Source organism: Hippocampus comes, unplaced genomic scaffold, assembly GCF_001891065.2.
Source record: "Hippocampus comes isolate QL1 unplaced genomic scaffold, H_comes_QL1_v1.1 scaffold446, whole genome shotgun sequence".
In the NCBI taxonomy this organism is placed as follows: Eukaryota; Metazoa; Chordata; class Actinopteri; order Syngnathiformes; family Syngnathidae; genus Hippocampus; species Hippocampus comes.
Window position 1 is genome coordinate 1577 of NW_017805564.1, and position 14013 is coordinate 15589.

Below are 14013 nucleotides of genomic sequence, written 5' to 3' on the forward strand. Positions count from 1 at the left end.
CAAAAACGCCGTTCTATACATGGTCGTTTTTTGGGGGCCAAAAACGCCGTTCTATACATGGTCGTTTTTTGGGGGCCAAAAACGCCGTTCTATACATGGTCGTTTTTTGGGGGCCAAAAACGCCGTTCTATACATGGTCGTTTTTTGGGGGCCAAAAACGCCGTTCTATACATGGTCGTTTTTTTCGGCCAAAAACGCCTTCCTATACATGGTCATTTTTTGGGGGCCAAAAACGCCGTTCTATACATGGTCGTTTTTTTTTTTGTGGCTAAAAACGCCTCACTATACATGGTCGGGTTTTTTTTGGGCTAAAAATGCTTTACTATACATGGTCGTTTTTTGGGGGCCAAAAAACGCCTTACTTTACATATACATAAGAAAAAAATTTAAAAAGAAAAAGAAAAAAAAGAAAGCAAAGAATCATTTTGAGAGTTTATTGTGCAGATCGAAAAACAAAATCCATGTAAACAGTCAGCACCATTTTTTTTCTCCCACATTGTGTGAGAAAATGACAATGAGAAGAAAAAAAAATCCGAAAATGAAGCTTGAGTGCTTCCTGCTGATTGTCTCTCCCAGTTGACCGCAAACACCAACGAGCAGCACCTTTTATTTGTAAACAGGACCAGCGGACTCTGATGTCACACACATACATTTGTTTGTCCCCCCAAAAAACAAAACGACACAAGAAAAAGCTGCAAGTGGAGCTGTGCTCACATCCACAGCTGAAGATGGACTTTGTTTAGTTTTGTTATTACAGCAGGAAATGGATCAGGCAGCAGGCCAGAGTGATGTGGCACTAGCGCCAACATTCACGTACAATCATCCCCCCACCCCTTCCGCTGCCACCAAAAAAAACAAATCGCATCAAATTAAGTTTGGATTCTGTGGCAGTGACTTATTTGGAGCACTCTGGTACAAAACAACAAATCTTCTGACTTGCCTAACACAGCATTTATTCCATTTTCTATTTGTGTGCTCGATTGTGCATGCAGCTACTCGTTCCTGCCCGTGTGCTTTGTCCTTACAATTAAGACAAGTAAAACCACGGTGTGTTAATACCCCCACTTCGGAACTACTGGTAGCCCTTATTGATAAACTTCTGCACTGTAATACTAGTAGGCATATGGAACAAGGTAGTTGCCTTCTGATCAAGGATATGGACTAAATGCTGAAACCTTTTCATGTCATTTGGTTTTATCAGGGGGTGGCTGGGTGAAACTCCTCCAAAAAAGTTTGCAAGTTTCTTGTCGCTCGTTCGGCGTGTGCGACAAGAAATGGGACCGGTCGATGTCACCGTCAAGAAATTGCTTTGTAGCCAAAGAGGCAACAATGTCCAAAAGGCAAAAGGTTGCTGAGGTGTTGGCGACATCATGATGCGCTTCAAGTGACTTGCGCACAGACACAAGCCTGCCGCTGCCAACTTGGGTCCCTGAAGGTTCGAGTGACAACACACTGTTTCTTTCTCCTGGTGCCATAGAACTTGAAAATTGCAAAAACACAATCAACATGTCCGATTTTCATCTTCAACAGAACAAAAAGATGCTTCAAATCCTCCGGAACTGTTTTTTTGTTTTTGTTTTGTTGTTTTGCAAGCCGACGGTTGTGCTGAAGAAGGTAGTAGATGGTGTCGCATCCGTGTGCATGTCAGGCTCACCGTGAACGTGGTCAGGCAATCTCCATTTCGCGCTCGATGCCGACATACTTGAGAGCGTCCGCTTGACTGTACCTGAAAGAGCAAACAACTTTTTATGACCTTGACTTAAAAGTTCAATTTGTACTATCCTGTTCACATCTTCAACGTGACGTTTGATATACAACAATAAGAACACCAAGCAAGCAACGGCTCGAGTTCGCCCGCCCTGTAAGGTCAAGTGTTTGCTCTGGCATACCTGTAGTCGAAGAAGAGCTCCTCGCCCGTCTGAATGGCGCGCTTGGCGAAAATGCCGATCCTGTGGTCGCCGTTCACCATCATCACTGAGGAAAACACGCGGGCCGGTCAGCCAATGAGTCAACCTTCTTCCGCTCGACTTATGTTCATCACGATTGCCCTTTACAACCCACAGTTGCGGTTTAGTGATTGAACAGAAGCAAACAAGGCTACTAGTTCGCACTAGTACACTTCTGGGGCTGCTTCAGCTTCAACGGATCGAAATATAGCTTCGACACCCGACTGAGTGGGCGCGCGTTCTGACCTTTGGCGTAGCAGTTTGGGTTGACGGAGTGGTTGGCGAATCGGATCTTGTTGCCTTTGCGGGTGGCATCGACGACAAAGTCTGATGGGCATCACAAACAAAAAGCACATACTGGTGTCAGCAACAAAAGGCGAGTTAGCTGAGACGTTATTTGTGTGCGTCACGTGACTCTGTTACCGTTGTTGAGGTTGAAGAGGAAGCTGCACATGTATTTGTCGTACACTTTGCCCCGGCGGTCCGCTTCATCTTGGGAGATGATCTGAAAAGCACGTCCAAGCACGTTAGCATTTGCACTCGAGCGCTCAGAGGGGTGTTCCTACCTCGCCACAGTATTCCGAGATGAACTCGTTCTTCTGGACCGGCTCTTTGATGAAGATGCCCCAACCCGCCACGTCGGAGGGCGCCAGCAGGAGGTGCTAGTTGGGAAATGTGGAATGAGAGGTCACAACACAACAAAATGGCCGACCGACTATCTGGTGTCCGCCTCGGGACGTTAGGGAGGTGCGGCTCACCTTCTTGGCGCCCCTCTGTATGGAGCAGTTCTTGCAGGAGACGTTCTTGCTGTCCCAGTGGTCGGCGGCGCCGCAGGTGAGGCAAAGGTCGGGGTCGCACTCTCTGACGGCCAGGTAGCATGGACACTGCTTGGTGTTACACTGAGCTTTGCAGCGGCAGCCCGGGAATCGGTTCTGGCCTGCAAATGCATCCGGAACGCCCTCGCGGTCATGCAAAGCATTGGCGTCACGCTGTCATGTGCCACGATCGTGCCATTCGTTGATGGTCACGTAACAGTCCTGGTCACGTGTTGCGGTGACGATTACGTGACGCGGGACGGACTTGTGACTTTGTTGTTCTTACACTCCGAGCTGCACTGGCAGAATTTCTCGCAGAAGTTCTGGGCGGTGACGCACGGGCAAGACGAGTCGCAGGGCTGTCTGGGGTGGTCGCACGGCTGGTAGTTGTACACATGATTGGAGGAACCATCTGCAGGGGGGCGGGGCCACACGGAGAGCTCGTCACCCATCTCGTGAGCCGCGATTTGGCCGCGTGGATTGAACCCTGACCTTTCTTGAGCTGGATCTTCCTGCAGTGCGTGGCCCAAAGTCGGTGTTTCCTCTTCTTCTTCCTGGGGGGCGTGTCCTCGTCTTCGGCAGGAGCGCGCGAAATGATGCTCGACTCTTTCACCCGGAACTCGTACACCTGACAAACGTCAACACGTGTGCTGGAATCGACGTCCAAAGATCTTTCCAGCGGAGTCAGTCGGCGCTCACCTGCCGGCATGTCTTGGTTCCGATGAGTCTGGCAATGGCGCAGTAGTTGTCGTAGTACGTCCCGATGAGAACACGGAAGAGAGACGCGTCTGCGCCGCTCCACTCCAGCGCCTCGGCCGGAAGCTTCATTTTGAGTTTGACGGGGGTCTGACAGCGGGAGTTGCCCTCTGCGGCGCACAAACCAGGCTGTCACTCAAGCAGCCGCCATCGACTTGCCCCTTTTTACCACCGTGGTTGTGCTAGTTCCGTCCTAATGTAAAGTAGTCTGCCGCGGTCATTCTAACATAAACCACATTCACGTAATAATTCGACCACATAATGGATAATGCAATATCAATAAAAACGCAACGTGAATGTCGGGCAATGTGACCTGAGCTGCTTCCGCTGTTGTCGTCCTTCTTGTCATCGTCGTTATCTCTGTCGTCATCTTTGCTGCCCTCACGTTCACTGTCCGTGTCTTTGGTCTCCGAGGAGACGGCGGTGGGCGTTCCGGGTCGGCTGTTGGGCAGACGTCCGCGGCGACGCCCCGTCGTGCGCTTGGAGGGCGTCTTGGCACGCTCCGCTGCGCCCACACCTCCAGCGCACTCGCTTACCACAGCGTCCTAAAACACAGTCTGCTTGAGTGAAGCGCTGGGCCATGTGGCCTTATAATAACCCTGCCCACCAACAAAATTCTAATATGCAAACTCTTTTAATTTGTTAAAATATGCAAATGAGATTACTTTTCACTGGGCATGAATTCACGTAAACTTCCACCAAATTAGCGCATGGATCGGCTGGTCCGTATCACCAAAAGCAGCCGACCAATCAAATTAATTCATGGTCCCGAGCGACAAAGTCGTCGTCCTCACCTGCAGCAGGTACATGTAACAGTCCACGCCGCAGGGCTTGCTGTCCTCCAGGTTCTCCAGGTTCTTGCGTTTGTACGTGTTGGGCGTGGCGTGGAACGCTGGAGGAGGACAAAGCGTAAAAACGGCAGCCAATGACGCACTTGATCGCTGCACAATTTTTTTTTCAGCTATCTGCACTTGACTTGAGTCGTCTAAGAGACAAAGGAGCAGAAGGCGGCAGAAGAAACTCACGGTGGAGGAAGCAATCGTATTTGAAACAGCGCCTGCAGAAGAGCGTGTGGAACGAGTGCAGGCTCTGCTCGCGCTGCACCGAGCGAGCGTTGGGACCATCGATGTTGGGCGTGCATTCGGGGGGCAACGCACCAGGAAGCTGCTGCTGGGTTAACTCCTTGTACCTGGCACACAAACGCACACCCACACGTGTCTTTTTTTTTAATTTTGCCACCTTCCCCACAATACCGTGAGAAATATCGTATTGTGAGGATCCTTTCGTATCATCTCTAGATTTAAGTTTTGCTTCTCGCTAAAAAGTGCCACCCTGAGCGGAATAAAGTTGCATTTTTTCCCTTGATAACTGCATAATCAAAATGGAAATGAGAGTGAAGTCATACATTTACACAAAGACGTTTCATTCATGAATTTGGACTTGATATTTTGCTTCCAGCAGTAGCAATAAAAGACCACTAGGTGTCAGTATGGCTTTGCAAATGCCTTCCTGATGGCTCTCATTGCTGCGTGCTTTGACTTGCTCGTTACACTTATATGCCAGTTGCCTGCGTTCATACTTCTCTTTCAGCTCTTCGGTGGAACCTTTGTCAGGGAACATGGCCGAGATGGCTTCAAAGATCTTGTCCGACGGAAACTTCTTGCTGCAGTCGTCGCTGGCTCGGCCTGGACCACATCCGCAGTTTAGTCCATTTGGCTACAGCGCTACCTTGACTTAGCACTAACCTCGCAAATCCATGTTTTGGCCCTTCCTTTTTTTTTTTTTTTTTTTTTTTTTTTTTTTTTTATCAGCTCGAGAGTCGTTACATTTCAACACACCAAGACTTTTGGTCAGAAACATTCAGGTTTAATTTTGAAGCTCATCAACCTCGACCCCTTTCAGACACGATTGGCAGGGCAAAACTCAAATGGGGCATTCCTAAATCAAGGTAGCACTGTATGCAGAAAACATCCATGGGGGACATGAAAAGCGAGCTATCCGTCCGCGCAAGCGCATGACTCACCTTCGTTGACGTACGCCGCGTCCTCCGGCTGCTCCCGCCCGTCGCACACGGCGTCCATCTTCTCCACCTTGAAGTCGTGCTCTTCCTCCTCGTCTTCCTCGTTGTCGCTGTACTGTGCCAGCGAGCTGACCAACTCCACGAAGATCTCGTCGTTGATGAAGCCGCACTCTGCAAGACCCACAAACTCGGATCAACACTTCCACTTCCAGCAGGAAGGGGTGAGCGCAACGCGACGTGACACGCAGACCCCGCCGGCATCCCTACCTCTGTCTCCATGAACTTTTCCGTCGTAGTTCTTGATGAGTTCCTCAATGAACGTGCCATCCTGGTCAAGGATCTCGTCTCCCATGTAGGGAATGTTATAGAGGACCGTCTCATCTTCCACCTGACACGCGACGGACACTTTCATTCACACGCGTTGGAAGAGCAAGCACTTGTAAACTCGGCCTCAATCCACGTCGCACTCTGCTTGAGCCTCATTCGCTGCCTACCGTTTGTAACCACAAACTCGTGAATGAAGCATTAGGTAATGAACCTTGAGCAGAAGCAATACCCCAGTGGTTCAGGAGGCTTCATTTTGTCCATCCCGATCAATATCCCAAAATTTTTTGGGAGGGCTGCATGCGGGTTCAACAAGGGGCTTCACTGACCATGAAGTTCTGCTGCAGCGGCGACCACGAGTACATGACGGGGATGGAGGCCACAGCGTTGAGGGTCTTCAAGGGGATGACCTGGCGGGGGAACTCGGAAAAGCCGCTGTCCACTGTGCACTGCACACGAGCATACATTTCAACACACCAAGACTTTTGGTCAGAAACATTCAGGTTTAATTTTGAAGCTCATCAACCTCGACCCCTTTCAGACACGATTGGCAGGGCAAAACTCAAATGGGGCATTCCTAAATCAAGGTAGCACTGTATGCAGAAAACATCCATGGGGGACATGAAAAGCGAGCTATCCGTCCGCGCAAGCGCATGACTCACCTTCGTTGACGTACGCCGCGTCCTCCGGCTGCTCCCGCCCGTCGCACACGGCGTCCATCTTCTCCACCTTGAAGTCGTGCTCTTCCTCCTCGTCTTCCTCGTTGTCGCTGTACTGTGCCAGCGAGCTGACCAACTCCACGAAGATCTCGTCGTTGATGAAGCCGCACTCTGCAAGACCCACAAACTCGGATCAACACTTCCACTTCCAGCAGGAAGGGGTGAGCGCAACGCGACGTGACACGCAGACCCCGCCGGCATCCCTACCTCTGTCTCCATGAACTTTTCCGTCGTAGTTCTTGATGAGTTCCTCAATGAACGTGCCATCCTGGTCAAGGATCTCGTCTCCCATGTAGGGAATGTTATAGAGGACCGTCTCATCTTCCACCTGACACGCGACGGACACTTTCATTCACACGCGTTGGAAGAGCAAGCACTTGTAAACTCGGCCTCAATCCACGTCGCACTCTGCTTGAGCCTCATTCGCTGCCTACCGTTTGTAACCACAAACTCGTGAATGAAGCATTAGGTAATGAACCTTGAGCAGAAGCAATACCCCAGTGGTTCAGGAGGCTTCATTTTGTCCATCCCGATCAATATCCCAAAATTTTTTGGGAGGGCTGTATGCGGGTTCAACAAGGGGCTTCACTGACCATGAAGTTCTGCTGCAGCGGCGACCACGAGTACATGACGGGGATGGAGGCCACAGCGTTGAGGGTCTTCAAGGGGATGACCTGGCGGGGGAACTCGGAAAAGCCGCTGTCCACTGTGCACTGCACACGAGCAAAGAGAAAGCGCAACTTGAGGACAAGAATCACTCACACGTCAATGGCAACCCGATCATATGTGTCACAGGTTCATATTAGGCCAGCAGTAGTGGATCACATTCTGCCAGCCAGAAGTGATCCACTTAGTGTCTCCAAATTAGAGGTCAGACGATTGATAGATTGACAACTACCGATTATCAAACAAATCAACAATTATTTTGATGACTGAGTATTTCATTTATAGACCTGGTAGCACTTGGAACTGTGCAAATATTTGCAATTTCGGCCTTTCACTGTTTGGCAAGCCATGAACAACATGTTTGCCTCTTTCCCGACGGATGTTTATGGACCAAACCAGTGAGTGGATCAGAACCATTTGTTTGCAAATTTTCTGCACTGCCAGTTTGAAATAATGCGCTGTTATTGAAGAAAGGAATGGAAAATGTGAAACGTTTTTTTTGTTTGTTTTTATCCGGGAATTGGATCTTTGGCGAGCCGCTGACCTCTCGCGTGCCCCTGAGCGAGCCGACAGACGTCATGATGTGGACGGGCTGGATGCGCCGTGTTTTCCACTCCTGATTCAAGATGTCGGTGCGTTCCAGGATCTTCTGGCGGTTGTTGTTGAACATGCTCTGAAAAGATCAGAGGAGAAAAATCGGTGGACATAAATGGGGATGAATGGACAACACGCTTCGGTTTGAGGAGCGGACGACGAGGCGCACAGACCTTGACCTCGTCTGCCCGCCTGAAACGCTTGAGCTGACGCAGCCTCATGTACTCAGACTTGACTCTCCTCTTCCAGCGGGCGGGACCTTTTTCGGAACGCTTGCCAGTCAGCACCATGATCACGCTACGACCGCACACAAGGTGGAGAGTCACCAACAGGCTTTTTGTTTGTCAGCTGATGTGAATCAACGATACGTCATGGCGAGACTGTCGCAATGGGATTTCACAGAACAATGCTTCGAATGTGCACGTTATGATCTGGAAGTCAACCATGAAACACAATGTAGGCACATGCACGCCCACGCCTCGTCTACGATGCAACTTCCTGACTGTGAAGTTTCTGTGTAAGCCAAGGAATTTCCCTCAATGTCAGTTAACAGGAAACACAGCAGCACCATCACCTACTTGAACGCAACTACTTATGACTTAAATACATTTACATCTACGGCAGGAAAATATATGAAAGTGCTCTCATTGGCGTGTAGAATAACACAGCAAGGAGCTACAAAGTTGTTCAGTTGATTGATCTTTGGATACATTTATCATTATTACATCTACTAGTGCATCTATCAGCCTGTTCCTGGGTCGAACAGGTTGTAAGCACGTATATGCACAATAGTCACCGTTTTGGTGACTTTGCGAGGACATGCTAATCATGTCTATTACATCGAATCTATGTCTCTTGACCTGCACCTAACACGTATATCGTACGCACAATATTGACCAATTTTCTCGTAATGGAGTTCAAGTTGTGACATCGAGAGGAAAACATCGCACACTTTCCTAATTTCACGACCTGACTATAATTGCACCTATGACAGGAAATTACAGTGAGATCGTTTGCATACAAGATAATACTAAGACTGCAAAGTACAAAGCACAACGGTGCTTGTGGTGGGATAAATGAATCGATGTAGCAACTTATCCATGTCTTGACCTGCGACTAGCAGGTTGTTGACGATGCTACGCACGATGTTGACAGACTCTGGAGATAAAAGAAAAGGCGCAACTTGTGCGACTAAGACGAACGACAACAACTCCCGACCGGACAGGAAAAGCCCACTCGATTGGCACCGCAGCCGGCTGGGCTGGCTAAGCAAGCTCTTGACAAGTTCCCCAACACGTAACAAAAAGAAGGAGACTCTCGGCCTTGCCTGTGCGCTGGGCTCCTCCGTCTTCATCCAGCAACGCGCTGCCAACTCCGCGGCCAAGTCGTCCTTTGTGTGCCGAGCAACTGCTAGCACCGCGCTAGCTCGGCGGCTAGCCAAGTTAGCTAGTCGAGGAAGAAGAAGCCTTTCGCTTTGGCGGACAAGGACTTGGCTTCACAGGGGCCCGACGTCTGTCGGCCAAAATTGAATTTGACAACGCGGCTTTCCACTCGGTGGCAGCGACTAAACAATCCAATCCGACTCTCATTCGTCGCTGTGCGCACCATTGATGTCTTTCTCTTCTTCCACTACCGCAGCGGCCGATTCAAGAGGCGCCAAACGTTTGGACCAATCACAGAGGTCGACATTAGGCGAGCCGAGTGTCGTGTGAGACGATAGGCCGTTTGTATTAGGGTGTCATCCAATGGAAGCTCAGGAGCGGCTGGGGGCCTGCGACTGGGGACATGTGGATATGCTCCCTTTGTTCCCTCGAAGACAGGAAAAACATTTTTTTAAAGCCTCCGAAAAGCTGGTTTTAATGGCAAACTTTTAAAAACAACGCTTCAACAATGACTTCAACACCTGGCTTCGACACCTGTCACTTGTCGCTTCATTCAGCAGTAAACATCTGGTCAAGATGACGGCGTAACGTTTGTTAACGGACATTATTGGTTTAATAAGAGGACAGTGTGCGTCTCACTTAATATAGTTTGGATTGTCTGCCGCTAGATACATTTTATGACATCTGTCAACCGATGAGATTATATGAAGGGTCGCCAAGTTTATCTAACCCCGCCCCCAGAAGATGCTCATTGGCTGTTACAATGCTGCCTTCAGCTGTACAGGACATGGCCATAATGCATTCATTCGTTCATTTCAATTTACCAGTTGTGTTGCTAGACTGAGCAACTGCCAAACCTTACCCAGTTGGATTTTTCCGAAATCGTTCAAGGGTGTCCAAATCCGGTCCACGATGTATGTTTTAAACGTCTCCTTCCTCCAACGCACCAGATTCAAATGATCAAGCTCTTGTTCGGGCTTCTGAAGAGCTGATCATTTCTATCAAGCATATTGGAGGGAGACATGTGCAACTATCATTCTATTCTGAATTGGCAATTAAAAAAAAAAAAAAGTTTTTTTTTTTTTTTTTATTATTCTAACACACAAAAATGTTTAACTTTTGTAGATACAGGGTCAAAAAGTACAACAGATTCATAACATGTAGGTCCAAAGAAAATACTTCTGTGATCAGCAATGTTGATTGCACCTGTCACATTCTTCTGGCAGATTGGTTGTTGATCAAACACATTTATAGATGAACTGATATGACGCTGCTACAGAAAACACAGTTGAAGACGTGATGGTTGATAAAATGCATGTCGTACCTGTTCATAAAATGATCACGATTTGCTTGGTATAGTATGTTGTGAAAACACTCTCAAGTAACAATTTAGAGAAATGAAACTGAAAATAAGTGCGTGTGAAATTATAACATGCTGGATCGGGGGCCTTGAAGACTGAATATGCCCACCCTTGGTCTCTTTACTAATCTTCTGTCCGTCTGTCTCCTGGGGACCCAGGTTGCATTCAGGGTGGCCTCTTGCGACATCGATGTTCATGCCAAACCGAGATTATCAGCATTGTAGGGGTCTTCCTCACGAAAAAACATAACCATCATCTCGCAAGCGGGTTCACCTTTATTCGTGATTGTGACGAGGAGGAGACGCGCCTTGCGGATTCTTATCGTTTCGCTGTTCAGCGCTCCTTCTTCAGACTCGCTGAGAACATTGGCTTGGAACAGGCGACTCACCAGCGTCTCCAACATGGCCATCGATACCCGCCGGATGAACTCGGACCAAACGTTTCTTAGATCTCCAACAAGGGATCCACACCGTCTCTGTGCCTCTGGCACCAAAGGAACCAAGGCACCCCAGACGGAGTCCATGCCATTATGTTCCCTCAGTGTCAGGTGGATTGACCTCAAGTTGCCAAATCCAAATATTTGGAACGCAGGATTGTAGTTGTGAGACACTGGGTAAAACGTCGCCCTGCCCGGTTGAATGAAGATCAAGTCTAATTCCGTCCTGCTGGCCAGGGTGTACTGCCGCTGCGGGACCAGCTCGCAGTCAGAGATGGTCTCGATGAACCTCTCGTTGCCGTTATTTCTCGCCCTCTGGCGTCGCATTTGATCCAGCACCACATTCTCCGGGAGTAAAAACACGTGGAGGGACGGCACCCCAGGATCTAGGAAGAAGGTCACCAGAGCTCGGATGGGCACGAGAGGCGTGTCGTCATTTCTCATGAGCCCGAAAGCGGAGCAGCTCGAGATGTTGGCGACGACGTGGGTCGGGGTGGTCTCCTCGGGGCTGATCAGCTCCAGGCCCTCGTGCCTCATATGGGCCACCCACAAGGGGTGGCCCACCTCGCCCGCCGACAGGATCTCGCAGTGCGGAAAGTGAATTTGCCGCACTGTCAGACCCTCGCACTCGATGTCAAAGAGCGGGCCTGCATATGGAAAACCGTTAGAGCAACTTCACTTCTATTTTAAGATCCACGCGCTAGGTCCCTTTGTCCTCACTAGTAAACCAATTCACTGGCCTGGTCGAATAACTCTACCTTACCATTAACCCCCACCCCCCCCCCCAAGTACCGTTGGCGCTTTTGGCCTACTGATATGTAATTTAACTTTACTCGTAAACGATTCCTGCACTAGTAACGTGTCATGCACTGGTAGCTTGCTAATCAGGATTATGGAATAAATGCTCAAAAAGCTTTCCCGAGAGCCGTTTTGAGTCCGGTGGTTCTACGAGTGTGCTGAATCGTCGTACTGGTGAGGCCAAAGCTCGTAGTAGTAGACAGACATGAAGGCTGTGAAATAAGTTCATTTCCATACCTGCGGGCTTCTTGCAGTGGAAGGCCAGGAGGTCCATGTCCCAGGAGACCACGCTATAACGCACATCCCCTTGTCCGTCCACGACGAAGACCAGGCCCGTGGCAGTGCACTGGTAGCTGCCGGCCCGGAAACAATGTATGTGGTACGTTTCCTTGGGCCCCCCCAAAGTGATGTCCGGCGTGCAGTGCTCAAAGTTTTTGACGAACAGGTCCAATGAGCTGGCAGATGCCGTCACGCCAGGGCTCTTTTCCGTTTGTCCGGGCCAAGTGCAGCTGAAAGAGCGAGGCAAGCGGGATTGGTTCTTGCTTCCCGGCCATCCGCTTCGGTCCGAGTAGCAGATGTGAGGAAAGGCCGGGACGGTGTAGGTGTAGGCAGCCAGCTGCTGTTGCTCAGATGGGTGCAACTCCAAGTTGACCGCGTGTGTGATGGTCTTGGGAGGAGGCCCGGTGAGGAAATCGGCGGTCATGGCAGAAATTTCAGGCAGCGGACTTGAAAATGGATCGGGGAGAATCAGATTGGAGAGTTGTGGATGATTTGAATCAGCACAGCCGGCGTGATGAACCTCAGCCAAGACTTCGTTGTCTAGCTGGTTATCGGATTCCGAGGGCCGAAAACTGAAGTTGACGACGCACAACACCACATGTTTCACCACTTGAGACAGCCAGCTGTAAAATGAGCTTCTTCTTTTTGTCTTAATTTGGGCCGACCTCATTTTGGTGATGCTCAAGTCGTGCGGGTGATGGCGCCCAATCACCGTGACCTCCGGCACTGAAAGCCGCTTGACATGTGCAACCCTGAGTTGCGGTTGCTCTGCCTGTCGGATGATGTCCTCTTCCAACTTGGGTGTTGACGTAACGCTCGACATCTCGGTCCACTGGGATGTCTGTATGATTCCCACGTTGACTCGCTTCTTCCTCAGCCTGAAACATGAAGCACCTCATGACTTGCATTTCACCCATGCAGCACATTGCCGAGGACTTTCAGCTAAATGACGGTTCCCTGTCTCGCGAGTGCCCCAAATTATGAATTTTTCCAAATATGAGCCGTCGGTCAATTTGGTGCTTTGTGTTGACAGACAAAATTTGAATTAGATTGCAACCAGCCAATCGCAGGGTACACATAGAAAAACCATTCGCGCTCACAATCACACCTTCAGGACAATTAGGAGTGATCAATCAACCTACTATGCATGATTTGGGAATGCCCGAGGAACTCAGAGTACCCAGAGAAAACCCACGCAGGGACGACAAGAACATGCAAACTCCAACAGAAAGGCCGGAGCCGGAATCAAACCCTGCACCTCCGTACTCTGAGGCCGGTGTGCCAACTCGTCGCCTACCGCGCCAGCTGACTTCAGAATGCGACTTTTGTTTCCTTGAACTGTGACACAAAGTGTAAACGCTGACACATACAGCAGTTCGCACCCTGAGACAGTTGTTGGACTCCTGCCCTTAATTGTTAGCCAGGACAATAAGTTATACGACCATGCGGACAAGCCAGCGTACCGGTAGGATATAAATGCTGAAAATGGTTGTAAATGCTGCCAAGCGGCAGTGTTCAACTCACCTGTGGCGGCGTTGCACTGATTTGCGTTGTCAAATTGTTGTGAGATGAGTGATGCGTGCGTGTCCGAATCTCCTCCTGTTTCCTGTTCTACCTGAAACTGATGTCGTGTGATTACACGTACATATTTTCAGCACCATTTCATTCTTTCATTTTTCGGATACTTTTGTTTAGGCAGTGATTCCAAAGCACACTTGTGCGTCGTGACATATCTTCAGGTGTGCAGCTTTTGCTCCAAAAAGTCGTGATTTCTTTTCATCAAGAATGTGCCAGCGATGTATCGCGAGCCAGCAAACGAGTGGAGGCACCCGGCCACCTGTTGACAACCTTTCAACGGCATAACACTGTAGCTTTGCGTTGAACGATCAAATCGGCGGACAGCAACACTTGAGTGAA

At 49.5% G+C, this 14013-nt stretch overlaps 2 protein-coding genes across 5 annotated transcripts; both read right to left on the reverse strand.

Moving 5' to 3' along the window:
* Positions 1-420: 420 nt before the first annotated feature.
* On the reverse strand, positions 421-9283 carry ezh2 (enhancer of zeste 2 polycomb repressive complex 2 subunit). Of its 2 annotated transcripts, XM_019879870.1 has the most exons (20): positions 9168-9283; positions 8014-8137; positions 7791-7919; positions 7174-7293; positions 6788-6908; positions 6524-6691; positions 5097-5202; positions 4543-4706; positions 4312-4409; positions 3831-4062; positions 3461-3627; positions 3254-3389; positions 3048-3173; positions 2705-2883; positions 2513-2608; positions 2370-2451; positions 2193-2273; positions 1890-1974; positions 1655-1726; positions 421-1479 (listed from the first exon to the last, which is right to left on the reverse strand). In XM_019879870.1, exons 2-19 carry the CDS (start codon positions 8128-8130, stop codon positions 1666-1668), a joined length of 2268 nt encoding a protein of 755 aa, XP_019735429.1. In that variant the 5' UTR covers positions 8131-8137; positions 9168-9283; the 3' UTR covers positions 421-1479; positions 1655-1665. The 2 variants fall into 2 exon arrangements, with proteins under 2 accessions (XP_019735429.1, XP_019735428.1); XM_019879869.1 differs by having other exon boundaries at positions 421-1726.
* Positions 9284-10329: 1046 nt separating this feature from the next.
* LOC109521819 (caspase recruitment domain-containing protein 8-like) lies at positions 10330-13967 on the reverse strand. Of its 3 annotated transcripts, none has more exons than XM_019879873.1 (3): positions 13621-13967; positions 12055-12974; positions 10330-11666 (listed from the first exon to the last, which is right to left on the reverse strand). In XM_019879873.1, exons 2-3 carry the CDS (start codon positions 12917-12919, stop codon positions 10777-10779), a joined length of 1755 nt encoding a protein of 584 aa, XP_019735432.1. In that variant the 5' UTR covers positions 12920-12974; positions 13621-13967; the 3' UTR covers positions 10330-10776. The 3 variants fall into 3 exon arrangements, with proteins under 3 accessions (XP_019735432.1, XP_019735433.1, XP_019735434.1); XM_019879874.1 differs by lacking the exon at positions 13621-13967 and having other exon boundaries at positions 12055-12139; positions 12188-13331; XM_019879875.1 differs by lacking the exon at positions 13621-13967 and having other exon boundaries at positions 12055-12522; positions 12560-12642.
* Positions 13968-14013: the final 46 nt, after the last annotated feature.